This window comes from Psilocybe cubensis, chromosome 4, assembly GCF_017499595.1.
Source record: "Psilocybe cubensis strain MGC-MH-2018 chromosome 4, whole genome shotgun sequence".
In the NCBI taxonomy this organism is placed as follows: Eukaryota; Fungi; Basidiomycota; class Agaricomycetes; order Agaricales; family Agrocybaceae; genus Psilocybe; species Psilocybe cubensis.
The window spans coordinates 1,656,000-1,673,127 of record NC_063002.1 but is presented as its reverse complement, the minus strand read 5'-3'; the positions used below and the strand labels follow the sequence as shown (position 1 = coordinate 1,673,127).

Sequence of the window (17,128 nt, the reverse complement as noted above, 5' to 3'; positions counted from 1 at the left end):
ACAAACTCGGCAATCACGTTTGTGATTGTGAATTGTGATGTCTGAGGTCACTCGTTGGCACATGCCCCTTGCTAAAGTGACATAGTTATCATCCGCACTACTTACTCTTCATACCGGTCTTCAATTACACATATATTTTCTGTTTCGTTTGCTTTCGAAATTTGGTGCCATATTCGCCCTTATAAATTCACGCCCGCGAGGTGGCATAAATCCTACCCCCAGAATGTCAATATACCAGCCTTTGCAATCTCAAGCCGGACCGTCTAAAACTTTTTCCGATGGTTCGTATGAGATAGTTGTCTGCAAATGGGGCTGGTGTCGGTCTACGTTTTCCAATGGCGCGGAACTTGCCCATCATGTCATTCACCAGCATGCCCGTTGCGCTATACCTGTGAGGAGGCGCGATTTGTCCCTAATACGAAGAGCAGAGGAAGGCATAGGCGAGAGCCTCCGCTTCTCAAATATCTTGAGCGGCCATACCTGTAACAATGCAGATGAACAGTCTCAAAAGTTAGCAAAAGACTCTCGGCATGGTATGTATCTTGTGCGACCGCCTGCCCAGAACTCACTAATATACCTACCAGGTCTGTCACAAGCATCCCCGAAGGTGCCTCATTCAACATTACCTTCTCCTCCGGTTACCAGTCGGGCAAACACTTCCCCTCTTCATTTCAATGAACCCTTGCCTGGAAGTATCGAGCATGCTTCGCACGAACACAGTTTGGACATGGACGATATCATATCAATACCTACGGCAGACATTCGCCCTCTGGACCAGGACGAGAATACGCACAGTTTCGCGGCCCTTAGCTCTCCTACTGAGTCCTCAGCTTCATTTACTGCACCAGATATTCCTCATTCGCCTTCATTCAGCTCATTAGTCGACAGATCTTTTAAACGCAAGTCAGACAATGATTTTTATCACAAGCCTGTCGCAAAGAAGGGTCGATTATATCGACACCATCCATTGTCACAGTCGGCCAACTCTTCGACCGGTTCTCATGCCTCAGTTGAACAGCACTTAACGCAGAGTTTTGAGTCTTCCGAAGATGGACATGAAAGTGGAGAAGATCTAGACAATGATGATACTTCGAGTCAGAACTTTTCACATCATTCGAAATCATCAGAGCCCGAAGACCCAACTCATCACTCAAAGTTGGATCACAGTATAACAAGACCTGATGCATTTCAGGACCCACAATTTACCCAGTCCAGCTCGACCGAAGACTCACACTTCGTTGGGGCTCACTATGAGCTTTTAACACAGGGTCCCTCCCAATTCCAAACCCAGCCGCCAACAGCTTCCTTCCCTTTGCATTTTCACAGACCTAAGACAGCATCATCCAGTCAGATGGAACATCTTTCTCCTCCAGTTCCTCTATCATCATTAAAATATGCGACAAGCACCCCTCAGCAACGACAAAATTGGTATCAGCCTCCTACACTTCAATGTGGTGTCAACCAGTCCATTGACCAGTCTGGAGCAGTCGAAAACTGTAATCTTGACGCTTCAAATTCTAATAATGCCGTTGCTTGTTCCCAGCGCAGTCAAGGTCAGAATTCATCAAAGTCGAAAAAATTCAGGTCGGGAACTCTACAGATTTCACCCGCTCAACTGTCACAAAATCGCATCAACGAAGAAATTCCTGCTCGTGAACAGGCCTTGGTTCATAATGATACCTTGTTGCATGACATCTACGGTGATATTTTGAATCAGCACGACTCACAATCGTATATGGATTCGTCACAATCCGTTGACGATTTTTCTTATCCCCCATTGCAGACTCAGGCGCCTTATGAAAGCCAAAGTATGTCTCAGTATTAAATAATGGAATTCACCATGCCCAAATTTGCTGGAAACCTCTCCAACGCTCTGTTCACGACGGCACCTACGCTTTATTGATTCTTGCTTTCTGCTTTCATGTTGAACATACCTTACCGTCTTGCTTCTTGCTTCTTATAATATTTACGTTCGTCCATATTGTGTATTTGCATCTGTGTTTGGTCAATGTGCAGTGTGCGGCATGTAGACCCATGTGATCAGCTTTCAAGCCATAGCATACTGTATATAGTGGTGGCAGCTTTGAACATCTATCAGCACATTCATGGGCCTCAGCCAATGCTCCGAAACCTAGAACAACATTTTGCTCTAACTCATTTACGCCAACGTCATTCAATAAGATAAAATTCAGATAGAAATGTCCTCGGGTTCTGTTAAATTATCCAGTTCCAACAACCCCCATGATGGCATGGCCTTGACGAAGTTCGAACCCGAACTCCTCCTGCTCGTTTTTATTCATGGATTCAAAGGAACTGATACAACCTTTGGTGACTTTCCGAAACGTCTCGAGCACCTTCTCACTGAGATCATTCCTCAAGTTAAGACGGAGTCCATAGTCTTTCCTGCATACGAGGTATGTCGCCAACGCCCGACTATAACTGGGTTGAAGAGGGGCGATTGATAATGTTGTATCTTTGACAGACGAAGGGAGAGTTGGTTAGTCTCATCGACATTGACTTCTTGTAGTATAAGCTACTAAACGACTATGATACTCCAGGACAAAGCAGTAGTGCGTTTTGCTGATTGGCTCACCACATTAGTAGTCGAAAGAGAAGTAGCGTCCGGATTGGGTGCAGGGAAGGCTAAGGTCGTATTATGTGGGCATAGGTATGCATTGCTACTTTTCACGTCATGGTGCGACTTGCTTATTGCTCTCAAGCATGGGAGGCCTTCTTGCTGCCGATACTCTTCGCGAATTTGTACACACTCGCCCTGATAAAAACGCACCCCTTTGGCCAAAAATAGTTGCGTGCATTGCATTTGACACTCCAGTAAGCTTCATGTGTTGCGATGCTAGATTATTGATTATGCTTATCCCATGTTGCGTATGAAGTACTTTGGTTTGCATCCTTTCGTTGTTAAAAACAGCGTCACGAAAGCCGCCCAATATGCAAATACTGCTACGACAGTTGGCAGTGCACTGCTTGGAGCTATTGCCATGCTTGGGGCTAAAAACGCGACACAACCTGAACGCAACAGGAGATCTGCAACTCCTCCTGCCCAATCTTCATGGTCTGGCTGGGGTGCTGCTTTGGGAGGCGCTGTTCTGGCAGGAGCAGCGGCGGGGGTCGCTTACTACAAGAAGGACGATCTAAATATAGGATTTTCATGGGCGAGCGATCACCTCAAATTTGTCGGAAACTTATGGGACGTGGAATCACTAGAGAAGAGAGTAGAGGCTCTGGTAGACATAGAGAAGGAATATGGTGTAGTCTTCAGAACGTGAGTAGATGGACATTTCTTTAAGTTGACATCTGTTTCTGAATGGTTGCGGATACGCGAAGTCTGTATACCATCCTCCCACCTAATCCTCCCGAGTTTCTTACTTCTCGGACATTCGTTGTCTTGCCAAAATACGGGAGTCGCGCGGAGGCCCACTTCCTTCCCGCAAGTAACGGGGTTGCGTCTGATGAAATCCAGGGCCATATAGGTATGTTTGCAGGGAATACAAACGACGGCTATTACAAGCTTGGGTTGGATACCGCCGGTCTCGTTCGGGACGCTGTTCTGTCAAGTAGAGGAATCGTCGAGAATGTTCCTTCGCCACCAGATGGTTCGCCAGATATCGCTCCCTTTCCTGTACCGAGCAAGGACGAGCACAGTGATTTGGTCCAGTTTTGATTCCTTGATCTTTGTACTAGTAAATAACGGATTATATGTATTTGGATTACAACGACAGACGCATGGAGTACGCGTCTTCTCCATCGGCATCTACGAATGTTGAGCAAGATACGAGACTTTGATATGCACAATGAACCCACAGTATCCTTTTTCAATATCCTTCACTGTAAATCCCAATGTATCCCTGTACAGCCCAAGCGCTGCTCTGTTCGATTTACGGACGTGCAGTGAGACGTATCTGGCTCGGTATACCTTCGACATGGCTTCTTCTGCGAGGTAGGCAATGTGAGGTAACGGCAACAATGCGAGGAAATGACTGCAACCGGAGCATACGGGATTGCAACATAAGTTTCTTCGCCAATCCTAATCTTCGATAGGAGCGCAGAACGGATATCGACGTAACGTGGCCCTGAGGCTCTTTTCCAGGCTCCAACGACTCCTCATCCCTGGTGCCAGTCGCGTTTGTAAATGTCTACCGCGAACAAAAAATATCGGACCCGCACATTTTCGCCAAAATGTATCCAACAATTCGCCCTTTATGGTCCTCAGCGACATAAGAAATAGAAGGCCAGGTCATCGCATGGTACATGTCTATAGATAACGTATATTCGGTACTTTGCTCTGTTGCGCATAGTGAAGATAGGAAAACGTTCTGACAGTATTTCATTGTGTAGTTCTCTGGAAGGTTCTGCAGATTGCACGCCTGCATCCCCATCATATCTTCCACCTAAAGCAATTTAGTGGTTTGCAGAAGAGGCAGGGATTCTTCTCGTACTCTCATTACTCGGATGTTCATCGTTGTAGTTGACGTCAAGGATTTGAAATAATAATTTGTACTGAAAATAATATGTAGTTCTACCATTCAGATACAAAATAAATTATTAAGAGATATATGTACATAGCAAGCACATATTATAATAGCGTCTACTAGAATAATGGACATTAAAGAGCGTTGCGTTAAGACGCGACATATTGGCTCTTTAGAGGCGCGCCGGTACTTGAATCTTCGGATTATTGTACAACGACGTCGCCAACGTTTCCTGATAATTTTCTCTTGGGCCTACCATCCTTTCTTAGCCCCATAACTGTGGTTTCCATTGGCACAGTCGGGACAACATGAAGAGTTTCTTCCAGGGTACCGCCTAGGAATGATAAAGAAAGTTGTGTGATTGTATCGAGTATTAGTCGAGCATTTTTCTTCCGAAGGATAGGAAGTACTGGAAAATCTGAGAACGACACATGTTCAGAGCCAACTGATATAGTCAAGTAATTTAATTAGACGAATATATGCTTAGGAATCGAGAAATGGGAATACCTATAGTCAAAATTCGATCACCTTGGGGTTCCCATCCCGCGATAACGTCTTTCAACCGCGTATAATGATCTTTCCATAAAGTAAAGGTTTCCGAGTTAATCACCAAAATAGATGGGTGAGGTTTTTTGAACTCAGAATCTGCACTCGAGGAGGTAGAAACGATATCATCAGAAGACTTAACAGTTTTTTCGGCAGGTTTTGGGCAATAAGCATCGGCAATATCATTTGGCAACGGAACAGGGCCAGGAGAAGGAAGCGGTTCTAACCAGGGATCCAAGATAACGGCCCTTTCAACTGGTATTGATGTATATCCATCATAAGGTCTCGTAGAAAGTATAGAAAGCTGAAAACAAAAACTCAGCTCCTTTGAGAGTACGTCACTAGAATGGCTTCCTACCACAGTGCACCCCCCGAATGAATGGCCGGCTAAAACGACATCGTTATCATATCGAATCAGACTTTGGCCTGCATTGTTCAATTCCGACCACCTATGTTGAGCATACGGGCTCCCGTCTATAGTGTCAAATTCCAAGGTCGAATCTTGTTGGATGAAACGACAAAATGACGAATAGGTTATGTAGATTTCATGGTGGCGAAACGCCAGTTGTTGGCCGCGTAAGGGTATTGGATGGGTGTCTATTGTATCAGTATCTTCCAAACTGTAAGAGCGTCATTATGAAGGTTTATGGACCATGGCATATTTCTTACTGTACATCTGTTTCCCGTAGGTAAAACAATTTTCTGGGTTCTGACTTCCCCTCTGCATTCCATGAGCGACGCATACAAACGGTACCAGTACCATCTCGATGCTCGACCGCAAGGACGACTTTACCAGAGGCAGCCAGGCGGCAACAGTATTGGCTGCACCCAAGCATTTATAAACAAAGTTATACATAGAGTGGCGAAGCGATTCACTACCTGTATGCAGTTCTTCCGGCCCCAAGCCCATGGGAAAAGATGACCAATGGCCACTGGGTAAAATCTTCGGTTTGTCGAGTGCTGAGAAGGGGGGCGTTGGGATAGGCTGGTATCTGAGGGACGGCTAATGAGCCTGGAGCGGCATGAAGTGGTTGTCAGTCTCCCAGCTTACCTTTACAAAAGCTCCAAAGAGGTATACTATAGGCCACAACAGCCATTCCCTGGCACCTTGACGCGCTGTCAGTTATAGCAGAGGCGAATAATTCTCGCTGTCATAGTTTTACCTAGAAATGCTGCGAAGCCATGTAGTGACTCCCTCAACGGCCTGCAACGTCAGAGTATGAGAGTAAAGTGGCGTTTATATCCTTTAGACAAGGGCGCACCGAAGGAACCATGAAACACCTTTTTGCGAGGAGCCATCAACTTCTGCAGGGTAATATGCAGTAAATGCGACTTCTTCCAGAAAGAGGGCGCTCTCTTGTGTTTGATGATTCTTAAGCTTGACTGTACCAATTGGGCGAGCTGGGCGCACAGGGGTGGTGAACGTGGTTACGCCAACTGGAAAGCGACCATTGATTTGCGGAAGAAACAGCCTAGAATGCGAGCACGATAAGCGTTTATGCACGTCGATTCAAGTAATGAACTCACATTTGTGGAACTGGAAGTCATGGGGATAGCATGGGGCAAATGCCGCATGTGAAATTACAGGGTCTCGTGGGAATTAACGCCGCAGTGCGCGCTAACCTGCACTAACAAATCAACTACTGCCCGTATCGCCTCTTCAAGTTCTTTCAAACCATCGCTTGCGCATACGTCTCTCATGTCGTTTACAGGAATACAACAGCGCAGGTTACTGACAGCTGTCCCTCTTCCATGTTTCATTTCTACTTCTGGCAGTTACTGGCAGCATCTATGAAAATGGTGACTTCATTGTTATCTTCGACTTGAAGGAATCTACGGTGTAGAAATGCAGAAATATCATGTAAAGGACATTCTCGACGATGATATATGCTCATTTTCTCGACAATCCGACATTTCGTGGATAATTCATGTTTTATCTCAGGCGCATCACGATTTGCTTTTCTGGATTTCATCAGGTTTTCTCTTCCACACCACGGGTACCAGATAGCTGGCATCCCGTAAGCGTGGACTGCGACCTTCTAAAAATATGAAACGAAAGTACCATTCGAATACTGGGTAACATTGGCTTACTCCCATGCCAGTTTCCTACTTTAGCTTCATTTCTTGCAGTCAAGGGTACCTTCTATCAGATTGCCAACACCTTGGTCCATCGGTACTTATATCTTCTTCGACACTCATTTCTCAAGCCTCGATGTCTAGCTTTTTTGCTCTTGTCGCGTTTTGCGCTCTCCCCTTGGTACTCGCGGATGCCATCCATGTATCTGTACCGTCTACTCCTCCGTCTAACCATATCGTACAACCAAACTTCCTGGGGATCAGCTTTGAGCTAAGTTTTGTATCAGAATATTGTGAGTTATCTCAAGTGATTTTCTGGCGCATGCTATTGAATCTTTTCCAAGTTGGAAATGACACCACGACCATTCCACAGCCATTTGTCAACTACCTCAGCACATTGCGAAATCGTATAGGCAATCAGCCTCTGCGCATGCGTTTAGGAGGGAATTCAATGGACGATTCTCTATATGTTCCAACGCAAACTACACCTATGCTGCAATTGATATCTGGGGACTTCAACTTCGATGACCAACCTGTCCACTATGGCCCTGTACTCTGGGATGTTTTAGCAACAGTTGCGACGAATATCGGAGGTGCAGCGTATCTGATAGGTCATGATTTCTTAGGTGATTTTCAGTGCAGCGTCTGATTAACGCGTATACACCTACAGGTCTTTCTCTTCGCAACCCGAATAACCCCACTGTTCCAGTTATCGCTGGTACGAGCCTCAACATTATGACATATTACTTACGACTTTTAAAACTCGTGGCCTCTTAATCTCCGCAGGCAGTGCTACCCAAAGGTTGGGAGACAGCTTAGATGGCTTCTTACTCGGAAATGTGAGTCGCCATTAGCAGATCTTCTATATTGTTTAACATCGGGTTTCAAGGAGCCTGACTTGTACACTGCCCATGGCAACCGACCCCATATTAAAAACTATACCACCGCGATATATATTGATGTATGGCCCTTTCTTAATTTAAGCCAGTGTGGGCGCTTAGCAGTCCATTTTTTCAATAGGAATTTAGAACATCCTCCGATCACCTTACCAATACCACAGCTGGAAACATTCTAAGCAAACACGACCTTGGCGGTCCAACTATATGTTGCGACTGGGTTCGTTGTTCAACCTTCTTAAATCTAGTACCGCGTGTCGATATATTAATTTTACCTCTTTTAGAACCTGGATGCTCTTCTCGATGATGGCTATACTTCCGCCTTCGGCGACATTTTGAAATACATCTCGTAAGTTTTGGAAGTACTCTACTTTACTTCTACCACTTTTTGACAGACAGACATCAGTCTCCAGCATTATCCTCAAAACAATTGCTTTGGGTTTAATAAATATAAAATATCGTATTATGTGCAACATTCAAATGGTCAGTGGTTTACATGTAATACCTTTTCTACAGTCTCTGATTTTTAATTTGGCCAGTTGTTGAGCTTGCATCATGGCAAGGTGCGGGCGTGAAGAAAGTCGTGTCCAATAGGATAAATAACCAGCAGCTGATCATGTCTGAGTTCAATTCGGCTTCCTGTGGAGGTATTCCTGGGCTGTCAGACACTTTTGCAGTTGGCTCTTTGTGGACAATCGATTACGCACTTCAATTGGCCTCAGTGGGCTACAGCGCCGCATATCTCCATACTCGCGAAAGAGGCATATCATATAATCTATTTACACCACCTCCCGGTCCCAACGGCGCACCTGGATTGTGGACAACAAATCCTCCGTTTTACAGCTTGCTTGTTACCGCGGAAGCTTTACGTTCCCAGAACGGAAGTATTGTTTCTGACCTCAACATCAACGGCTCCAGAACGAACCCAAATGTCAAGTATAGTGGGTATGCCGTCTACGATGCTGGAGACTCGACCGTTCAACAGCTTGTATTTTTCAATTTCGCCAATGTTTCGTCGTCTTTGAACTCTACTGCGTTATTCGATGTTCCTTCAGGGGTTTTCAACGCAACCAGTGGCAAAAACGTAGTCGTCAAATATCTGGTGGGGAATAGCATGCAGGAAAAGAAGAACATTGCTTGGGGTGGTCAAACCTTCGCAAATGCAGGTAATGGGGAATTGGTGTCTGCTGGAAATGCTTCATGGGCAGTGCCTGATGCCCAACTTGATTGCACAAACGGTTGTACCGTCCAAGTCCCTGCCCCTGGTATGGCAGTCGTTTTTGCAGGCGGACTTCCACCCAAAACATCCAGCACCAGTACGACCCTTTTGTCGACTTCGTCGACTCCGTCAACTTCAGCCACAGCGGATGTGAACACAAGCTCTGCTGCTGTGCGCCTCACCTCGGTTCCTTCCCGTATTTTCCCCATCATTGTAAGCATTGTTGTAACCATTATAGTAGCTACTCTGTAGATTCCTGTTATATTATACTCGGTAGACGGTTCCTTACTGACATTGATCAGAACATTGCATGATAAAGTACTGGTAACTTCACACTCACTGGAATTCAACAATTTGTGCTTTCATGGTGAAAAAATATTTCTGTGTTCATAATTTCCCAATGTATTACAAAACATATGTGCAATGTAAACAAAAAAGTCAAATTCCAACCTTCATAATGGTATTACATTTGTCAGACAATTATCAAAATGGACTTGGACAATCTAGCTGGCAAATTCTTTAACACGAAGCACTTGACCAGGGAAGATTTCAGTCGTTAAGGGTGGAACTTGAGGGGATGGAACCGGTTGTGCCCAGCCTATGATCCCAACTAGCATGAGTGGAGAATGGATTGTGCATGCCCTCCGAGTCATTTGCAATAGATGATGAGGCACTAGATGAGGTGGAGCCTCTCTTCAGAGCTGGCCAAGAAGATAAGTGAATGGTGTCTAAGTAGGCGGGCAGTGGGAAGTTCATCGTCTCGTCTGGAATCTGCTGCGCGACGTGTAATCCTACCTCCTGAGCCAGCCGGTAACTTTGTTCGCGGTCTGTCGTTGACCTAGCTCGCTGAGTTTCGGGATAGGTAGATTGAGAGAATCCAAGCCTATTTAAACTTGAATCGGCACCGCGGTCTCGGAATCGTATATGCCTTATTGAGTTTATCTCTGGCTCTATATGCGAGAAAGTTTCATCAAGTGATCCCCGACTTGGATGATTCCTTACGCCAGGTCGTGGTAGCCTCTCTCGAAGTGATGCATTGATTTCCTGGCGTCTACGCATTCCATCGGAAAAGAAGTCGGAGCCTTGAAAAGACGTCAGGTAATCAAAGCCCAGAGCTAGATTTGTATCTGGATCCAAGTCGGGCTCTGAGGAAACGCCACGACCGGTTGAAACAAAGGGATTAGCTGGAGAAGTGGAAATGCGAGTATGAGTGGGCTTGAGGTTTTCCACTGAAGTTGTGGGTTTGTCTAGCTGTTTACGAAGGACTTTAATTTGTTTCAGCAATAGGCTTTCTAAAGTCGGCTTCTCGCCCTCAATGCCTGAAAGCGTGACCAAAGATGAAACGCTGAGTTAAATGTCAAAATTAATCAACGTCAACAAATATTCCAGCGTGAAAAGAATTGATACTTACAATACTTCTTTGAGATAAGCGAAACTGAATTTTTCAGTGAGATGTGCGACCTTATCGACCAACTCGTCTGGAAAGTTGATATCCTTATTTGACTTCAATTTGGTTTGCCAATATTTAGCGTATAATTTTCGTTCTGACTCCGTTGGATCGTCGAATAAGCTGAGCCATGGTTGAATTTGAACGCCGCATTCACGAGAAAAAAAATTAGACTCACTATTTCCTATCAAACCTACTTGGTCTAGTACTGAGTGCTGGGTCAAGTCGGTCAAAGTGGTTGGTAGTTCCAATGATGAGCATCCCATCATTTCCCTCCAACCCATCGAGTTGGTTAAGGAAGAAAGAACGATTGGAATCGTTGATGAGACTGTCGAGATCTTCGAGAATAATAACGCAAGGTGAAAGTTGACGAGCTTTGTCGAACACATCTGCCATAGCGCCTTCTTCGCCTTTATAGCCTGAGAAATAGTTAGATCATACACTTTTAATCGGCATGAAGTACACACTCTTGAATGACTTGACGTACAAAGGCGAAAAGCCTTTCTCCCCGCAGGTCTTCATGATGGCTTTGAGGCTGATAGTTTTACCATTTCCTGTGAACCAAGACGTGTTTACAAAAATGTTTTAGTATTATATAATTACTAGTAGGCATACCTGGCGGACCATGCATTATGAGACCGCGCTATAAGTAAATCATTAAAAGGTAAACAGAAACGCCGTAGTTGCCAACGCACCTTCCATGGAATAGCCAATTCTTTATATATGGCTTCTGAGGAGAAGAACCCGTACACGTCTTTCTGGAGTGCTTGCTTGAAGTCTTCGCCGAGTATGACGTCTTTCCAGTCTGCTTTCTGTACTTCAACCCAAAGGCCATGGTCTTTTGACCAAAATCCTTGGTTAAATACCCAGATCTCATCATGTAAAGAGTCATTCCAGGCCCCAGCCGCAAGAAGAAATAAGCGAGAGACTTCTTCAGGGCCTGAACCAGGTTAAGGTGAGAGTTGACTTATCAAGGACTAAAATACGATACCTTTGTGCAAGATAAAGTACTGTCGTAATTTACCGAATCCCTCAGGGAACTGACGACGTATGTCCGTATACATATAATGCAATCATGATCAGAGACATACCTCGATGGTGTATATGATATACTCGAATTGCTGAGGGAAAAATTAGTTGAAATCCACCGAGCAGTAAAGGACATATAAAAAACCCACCTTCCAAGCTACTTTGAACCCTCCAAAGACAATGTTGTTAGCTAAAATGCCAGGGACAGTACCTAGATTTCTTGCAACTGGAACGTAGACGAGGTTGTTAACAAGCTTTGTTGTATCAATTGGAATAAAAGTAGCAGCCGGGAAACCAAGGATATTGAATGAATACCCTTGCGTCAGGATAACGGAATGGTCTGGATATAGTGCTCGCAAAGCATCTGCGCTAAGATGAGCGTAAGTCACAGGGAGTAAAGGCCCCAGCAAAGCATAAACGCACCCTGCTACAGCAGGTATTGCCAGCGTTCCGGAAGCTATGATAACCATGCAGCCATGTCAATAATGGCACCACTGGAGTGAAATTTGAGCAAGCTGCGAGGTGATGTCTTACACTTTGCTACCCATTGCTCATAGAAGTCTTTGTTATCTTTCTTCGTAGACTCCGCAGTGAGCGTTTGTCCGCCTTCAGTCGTCCAGATATTGACAAACTCGTCCCCTGCCAAGTCAATGTGACCCGAATCCTCAAACTTGGAATTAGACATTGTGACTGTACGTGCAAGCAGGAGGATTGGGGTATGATATTGTAGGCCACAAGAGGGTCTCAATGCCCACAGTTAAATAACAATTGATTGCGCAGCACGTTTACGTTGACCCAGGGTAGGGTATTACATTTACGACCTTGTATAAAGAGCAGCCATCAAATGCCCCTGTTCTCTTTTGATCGCGTGTTATTGCACGTGACAAAGGCTCTCTTTCTCCTCATCCTCCATGGCCATCTCTGCAGCAGATGTTCGCAGCGCACTTTCAATACCAGAGGGGAATGCGACCGCTGGACCCTCACAACCCAAGAAACATTTACCACAAAATGCGCGAAAACCGGATGGGATCTCAAGGGAATTGTACTCTCTCATCGGCCCATCAGCACCCTCATTAGCGGCCCAACTTGCCAAACCACGTCTAAAACAGAAGCCAAATTTTGGCGGTGGAACCGCAAAAACTAGATGGTTGGTAGCCATAAGCTGTAATTATGCCGTGTTTAATAATGTCACTGTACATTCAGGGAACTACGACCCTTTAAGAATGGTGCTCGACAGGATAACCTTGAACTTTGGCATTGGGAAAAAGTGACCTCCGATCCTCCTACCGGTAAGCGTACTTTGTTTTTTTTTATTTCTATCTTTATGATTGATTACATCTCCTTTCAATGCATTAGAATATGCCTTTGCAAAGTATAACACCCAGTCGACTACATACATATATTCACAAGATGAATATACGCGCTTTCTGGACGGTATGGTTTAAAGCCGCAACAAGGAACGCGCTTAACAACTCATGTATACAGATAAAGAATGGACCAAAGAAGAGACAGACTACCTATTCAGCGTTGTACAAGACTATGACTCTCGGTGGTATATAATCTATGATCGCTATGACTTCCCCGGAGGGCCAACTCGATCACTCGAGGTATGAACATTCGTCATCAAGGCTCGCCCTGCATCTCACCGGGGTATAGGACCTGAAAGATCGTTACTACAGCGTATGTCGGAAGCTGGTTCGAAATCGGCCGTGGGCAGGGGACGAAGCTAGCAAAGCACAACTGATATCTAGTTTCCAGTTTGACAAAGGTAAGAGAACATCACCATTTTATCTTCACCCAATAGTAACAACATTACCAGAACGTGAAATGACCAGAAAAAAATACATTATCAGTCTTGAAAACCGGACACCAGATCAAATTGCAGAGGAAGAGGCTTTATATATCGAGGTCAAACGCTTGGAACATAACGAGAGGAAATTCAAAAAAGAGCGGGAAAGCCTACTGAGAACGCTTGCGGGCATTGACTCTGGATTACCCGACATTGTAGAGGACGATGGCACTCAAATGGGTATTTCCAATGAGAAGACGACAACCAAGGGAGCCACTACAAAAAAGAAAGGGGGACAACCAACAGACGTGGACAGCCCAGCCACGCCTTCTGTGGCATCCACCCCAGCTCTTAAACGTCCAAGCACAACTAAGAATGCAGTCTACGGTACATTTATTTATTTATTCAAGTTTTCTGAGAACTTAACAGTCATGACTTACAGATGCTACGCATTGTATTATCCGAACGGAACCGCCAACTTCCGGTGTAGCTACCAAGGCTGCACACCAACCAGCATACCTACGGTCGTTTAAGCTACCTACGCCTAAAGCTGCCATTGCACCTAAAATCACGCAGGCCCTGGCAGAATTAGGAATCTCTCACAGCCGACTGGTTATGCCGACACGTGAAAACACTGCGCAACTGGAGGCTCTCTTGGACGCAACGACAGCTTTGATTGAAACGAAGCGAGTCATGGATAAAGTTGAATATGACATACAAGTGCTAAAAAATAGGCTGGGAATGAGAGAGGCTAGCCAAGCTGCAACCGATGTCGAAATGAAGCAGGAGAACACCGGGGACGCGGAAGGCTCTAATTTCGGGGAAACGGGAGGCGAAAATGAAGATGGCGAAGATGGGAGAGCTCAAAGTGTTATGAGTGCTCGGAGTGCGAGGAACAGGAAACATGTGAGTCGTACATATGCTTCTATTGATTGCGCTCTTGTCGTTACCATTTTTGCAGCCTCGACGATCTGTATCGGTGTCGTCCGTAGATACTGCGTCAACACGAGCAGGCGTTAAACGACAGAAGAAGAACTGAAAGGATTGTAAAAATGCCGTTTGCTTCCGTGGTAGGTCGATGTTCTGTATATGAATAATAAATAGATACATGCTGATGTTGTGTGTAAAGCGTTAGAGTATCCATACGGTACACAACAAAAATTTAAGATATGGTTAATATGAAATGCCCGAGGAAATATGATGGATGGTGGAAAGCATGTTGGTATCTGTGAAAATGTCCGACTCCTAAGAAGCTTGTTTTGAGATCTTCATGGTTGTGTAAAACGAAGGATAAAGTTGATCAAAACGGCAACTAAATGCTGATATAAGTAAAAACTCTAAAGAAGTTGAAAAAGCGCGATGCATACTGAGAAGCGCGATGCACAGAACAGTCTGATTGGGAACGATACCTCGTGAGTACGAAGCTTAAGGAATGGGGGTAATGACGTAGACTCACCGGACCGACCCTATCATCATAAGGACCCCTTCCGCCGCGACGTATGGATGCTGCTCTCCAATGGTAGGTATAGAGCGCGTAAATCATGATGGCCATTGCTGTGTGTGGTCGTTTAAGACTATGTTTCAGGCCATGTTGTGGAAGCTGAGGGACGAACCGACTAGAGAAAATAAGGCAGCACTGATTTTTCCAACCTGTATTGCAGAATATCTGGTTAGGAGACAAGAGATGGGGGCCAAAAGAGAATGGACCTTATCGCCAAAGTTGAGCAAACCGACTGCAAGACCACCGAGGACGACAGTAAAATGGAGCCATGAGAGAAAAGTACGCTCGTTTGCAAAGGAGACCTTGGGTTCTACACGGACAGGGAGGGCGATACGCTTTGTGGCGGTTCGTTGGAGGAGGGGTTGTGTGGACATCGGTAGCGGGTGAAAGAGAAAAGGTCGACGACCAGACTCGCCTACCTATATATAGCGACGGACTTTCCAATTCTCGTCCCGAATAGGAAATACACCGGACCAACCCAACGACGAACGTTCGTTGGTTCGATTATGTTCAAACTACCGTGCTATTTAATCTACATACAGAACACTGACATCACAACATAAGAACTAGTCATATCATCTTCCACCGCTATTTAGCATTCTCAGTCTATCCGGGTGGATGCTTGGCGCAGTTGGTCCCGCATTCGCACCTGGTGGAGGCCCGTTTTGTGATCCAGGAGGTCCGTTGAAATTTGCACCGGGAGGAGGGTGTGCTCCGCCCTGAGCATTCGGTGGGAAGGGGGGTGCACCCATGCCTGCGCCGGGTGGTCCTCCAGACGGTGGGAATGGCGGTGGCCCTGATGAACTGTGTTTAGTTGAATCCGTTGGCGTACACAAAACAGACGACATACCTCCAAATCCACCGGGAGGGCCATTCATACCAGGAGGAGGCATACCACCGGGAGGGAATGGAGGTCCACCGGGGGGCATCATGGGAGGAAATCCTGGGCCAGGAGGGAACGGTGGGCGGGCTAGCGTAATGGCACTTCAGTGTTCTGTTCGGATCAGACTAGAAAACAGGAAATACTTACGACCGCCAAATCCTGGAGGTGGCATTGGCTGTCCTCCGTATCCCATTGGAGGTGGTCCAAAACCAGGCGGAGGTGCTCCAAGATGCTGGGGTCCAAAGCCGAACCCACCAGGAGGAGGTCCTCCAGATTCGTAGGCGGAGGTGATTTGATCAATAATGTTTTGGGCCTTGTCGTGTCCTAAAGCTGAATTATAACAATCAGTACATATCAGTCTATTCCAAGTAATATGAGATACGTACATGCATAATAATCACGGACGTTTGAAAGATGATTCCTGCCACTGTTGTGAGCTTTGCGAACTTTGGAAAAGTCGGTCAGCGCCCAAAGTCCACTAGAAGAACTGCAAAACGAATCTTACCTGACGTAGAATCGTGAGTGAGGAAGACGTCACAGTAGTCGCAGTAGTGTTTCTGTATTGAATAATTAGTTTCCAGCTTGTCCGTCTTGTGAATGGCATACTCACTGGCATGATCGTCGTTGTCGTACGTCCACTTGTTCTTGCGACCGACTAGAATAATTGAAATGATCGGACTTTTAAATCATCATCACGTGCCCGCATCACCTTTCCACCGATCGCGCTGTTTGGCACGAGTTGCGACGAACATCGACCTTCCTCGGTATCCGCCCTTGCTTCTAGCTGGAACGGCTGAACATGGACCCATCAGTAACTGGAATACAAGAGCCTTTTGATCTAATACGACTTTCTCTCAGCGAAAGGGTTTTTGTCAAGTTAAGAGGAGACCGGGAACTAACTGGCATACTTCATGTAAGGTTCCACACCTCTTTCATTGGGGCGCGTATTCATAGGTGATTGTACAGGCTTACGATGGTCATATGAATTTGATAATGAGCGATGTTGAAGAGACTATCATGATTGTTGATCCTGACAATATCGCGAACGGCCAGAATGTTGTGAATGTACGTCAAGTTTACCTGTAGAGAATGCTCTAGCCTTCCTGATTCAAGTCAATAGGTCGCAAAGCGCAAAATGGACATGCTATTCGTTCGGGGGGATGGCGTGATTCTTGTTCGTTCTAATCTCACACTTCACTTGCCTTTTCTTACCATCCGACTGCATCAGGTTTCTCCACCGTCTCGTACATGA

The 17,128-nt window shown here is 45.6% G+C and overlaps 8 protein-coding genes across 8 annotated transcripts; 4 read left to right on the top strand and 4 right to left on the bottom strand.

Annotated features, from left to right (window-relative positions):
* Positions 1 to 223: 223 nt before the first annotated feature.
* Positions 224 to 3,682, top strand: JR316_0004683 (uncharacterized protein; the record flags this gene model as incomplete). Its single annotated transcript, XM_047890447.1, has 8 exons — positions 224 to 533; positions 585 to 1,808; positions 2,182 to 2,414; positions 2,483 to 2,497; positions 2,559 to 2,668; positions 2,721 to 2,832; positions 2,895 to 3,283; positions 3,346 to 3,682. 8 exons carry the CDS (start codon positions 224 to 226, stop codon positions 3,680 to 3,682), a joined length of 2,730 nt encoding a protein of 909 aa, XP_047750208.1.
* Positions 3,683 to 3,728: 46 nt separating this feature from the next.
* On the bottom strand, positions 3,729 to 6,611 carry JR316_0004682 (N-terminal acetyltransferase A complex catalytic subunit ard1; the record flags this gene model as incomplete). The annotated part of the gene is made up of 15 exons (XM_047890446.1): positions 3,729 to 3,772; positions 3,823 to 3,951; positions 4,016 to 4,128; positions 4,186 to 4,273; positions 4,340 to 4,409; positions 4,458 to 4,537; positions 4,747 to 4,935; positions 4,998 to 5,340; positions 5,395 to 5,656; positions 5,706 to 5,858; positions 5,916 to 6,028; positions 6,088 to 6,143; positions 6,200 to 6,240; positions 6,299 to 6,473; positions 6,560 to 6,611. The coding sequence occupies 15 exons, from the start codon at positions 6,609 to 6,611 to the stop codon at positions 3,729 to 3,731; spliced, it is 1,908 nt and encodes a 635-aa protein (XP_047750207.1).
* Positions 6,612 to 7,248: 637 nt separating this feature from the next.
* JR316_0004681 (uncharacterized protein) lies at positions 7,249 to 9,479 on the top strand (the record flags this gene model as incomplete). The annotated part of the gene is made up of 8 exons (XM_047890445.1): positions 7,249 to 7,405; positions 7,457 to 7,738; positions 7,899 to 7,951; positions 8,002 to 8,073; positions 8,133 to 8,228; positions 8,293 to 8,357; positions 8,415 to 8,491; positions 8,548 to 9,479. The coding sequence occupies 8 exons, from the start codon at positions 7,249 to 7,251 to the stop codon at positions 9,477 to 9,479; spliced, it is 1,734 nt and encodes a 577-aa protein (XP_047750206.1).
* A 297-nt stretch (positions 9,480 to 9,776) lies between these two features.
* JR316_0004680 (putative ATPase YjoB) lies at positions 9,777 to 12,388 on the bottom strand (the record flags this gene model as incomplete). The annotated part of the gene is made up of 11 exons (XM_047890444.1): positions 9,777 to 10,572; positions 10,639 to 10,797; positions 10,853 to 11,093; positions 11,142 to 11,228; positions 11,290 to 11,317; positions 11,370 to 11,614; positions 11,666 to 11,714; positions 11,766 to 11,795; positions 11,853 to 12,072; positions 12,127 to 12,160; positions 12,238 to 12,388. 11 exons carry the CDS (start codon positions 12,386 to 12,388, stop codon positions 9,777 to 9,779), a joined length of 2,040 nt encoding a protein of 679 aa, XP_047750205.1.
* A 226-nt stretch (positions 12,389 to 12,614) lies between these two features.
* On the top strand, positions 12,615 to 14,531 carry JR316_0004679 (SWR1-complex protein 4; the record flags this gene model as incomplete). The annotated part of the gene is made up of 8 exons (XM_047890443.1): positions 12,615 to 12,850; positions 12,907 to 12,992; positions 13,060 to 13,137; positions 13,189 to 13,310; positions 13,360 to 13,471; positions 13,523 to 13,879; positions 13,935 to 14,398; positions 14,454 to 14,531. 8 exons carry the CDS (start codon positions 12,615 to 12,617, stop codon positions 14,529 to 14,531), a joined length of 1,533 nt encoding a protein of 510 aa, XP_047750204.1.
* A 229-nt stretch (positions 14,532 to 14,760) lies between these two features.
* On the bottom strand, positions 14,761 to 15,367 carry JR316_0004678 (vacuolar transporter chaperone; the record flags this gene model as incomplete). Its single annotated transcript, XM_047890442.1, has 5 exons — positions 14,761 to 14,804; positions 14,860 to 14,884; positions 14,949 to 15,046; positions 15,106 to 15,142; positions 15,200 to 15,367. 5 exons carry the CDS (start codon positions 15,365 to 15,367, stop codon positions 14,761 to 14,763), a joined length of 372 nt encoding a protein of 123 aa, XP_047750203.1.
* A 201-nt stretch (positions 15,368 to 15,568) lies between these two features.
* Positions 15,569 to 16,492, bottom strand: JR316_0004677 (U1 small nuclear ribonucleoprotein C; the record flags this gene model as incomplete). Its single annotated transcript, XM_047890441.1, has 6 exons — positions 15,569 to 15,789; positions 15,844 to 15,963; positions 16,024 to 16,206; positions 16,263 to 16,322; positions 16,382 to 16,433; positions 16,487 to 16,492. The coding sequence occupies 6 exons, from the start codon at positions 16,490 to 16,492 to the stop codon at positions 15,569 to 15,571; spliced, it is 642 nt and encodes a 213-aa protein (XP_047750202.1).
* Positions 16,493 to 16,675: 183 nt separating this feature from the next.
* Positions 16,676 to 17,128, top strand: JR316_0004676 (Sm-like protein lsm3b; the record flags this gene model as incomplete). Its single annotated transcript, XM_047890440.1, has 4 exons — positions 16,676 to 16,789; positions 16,843 to 16,941; positions 16,997 to 17,050; positions 17,105 to 17,128. The coding sequence occupies 4 exons, from the start codon at positions 16,676 to 16,678 to the stop codon at positions 17,126 to 17,128; spliced, it is 291 nt and encodes a 96-aa protein (XP_047750201.1).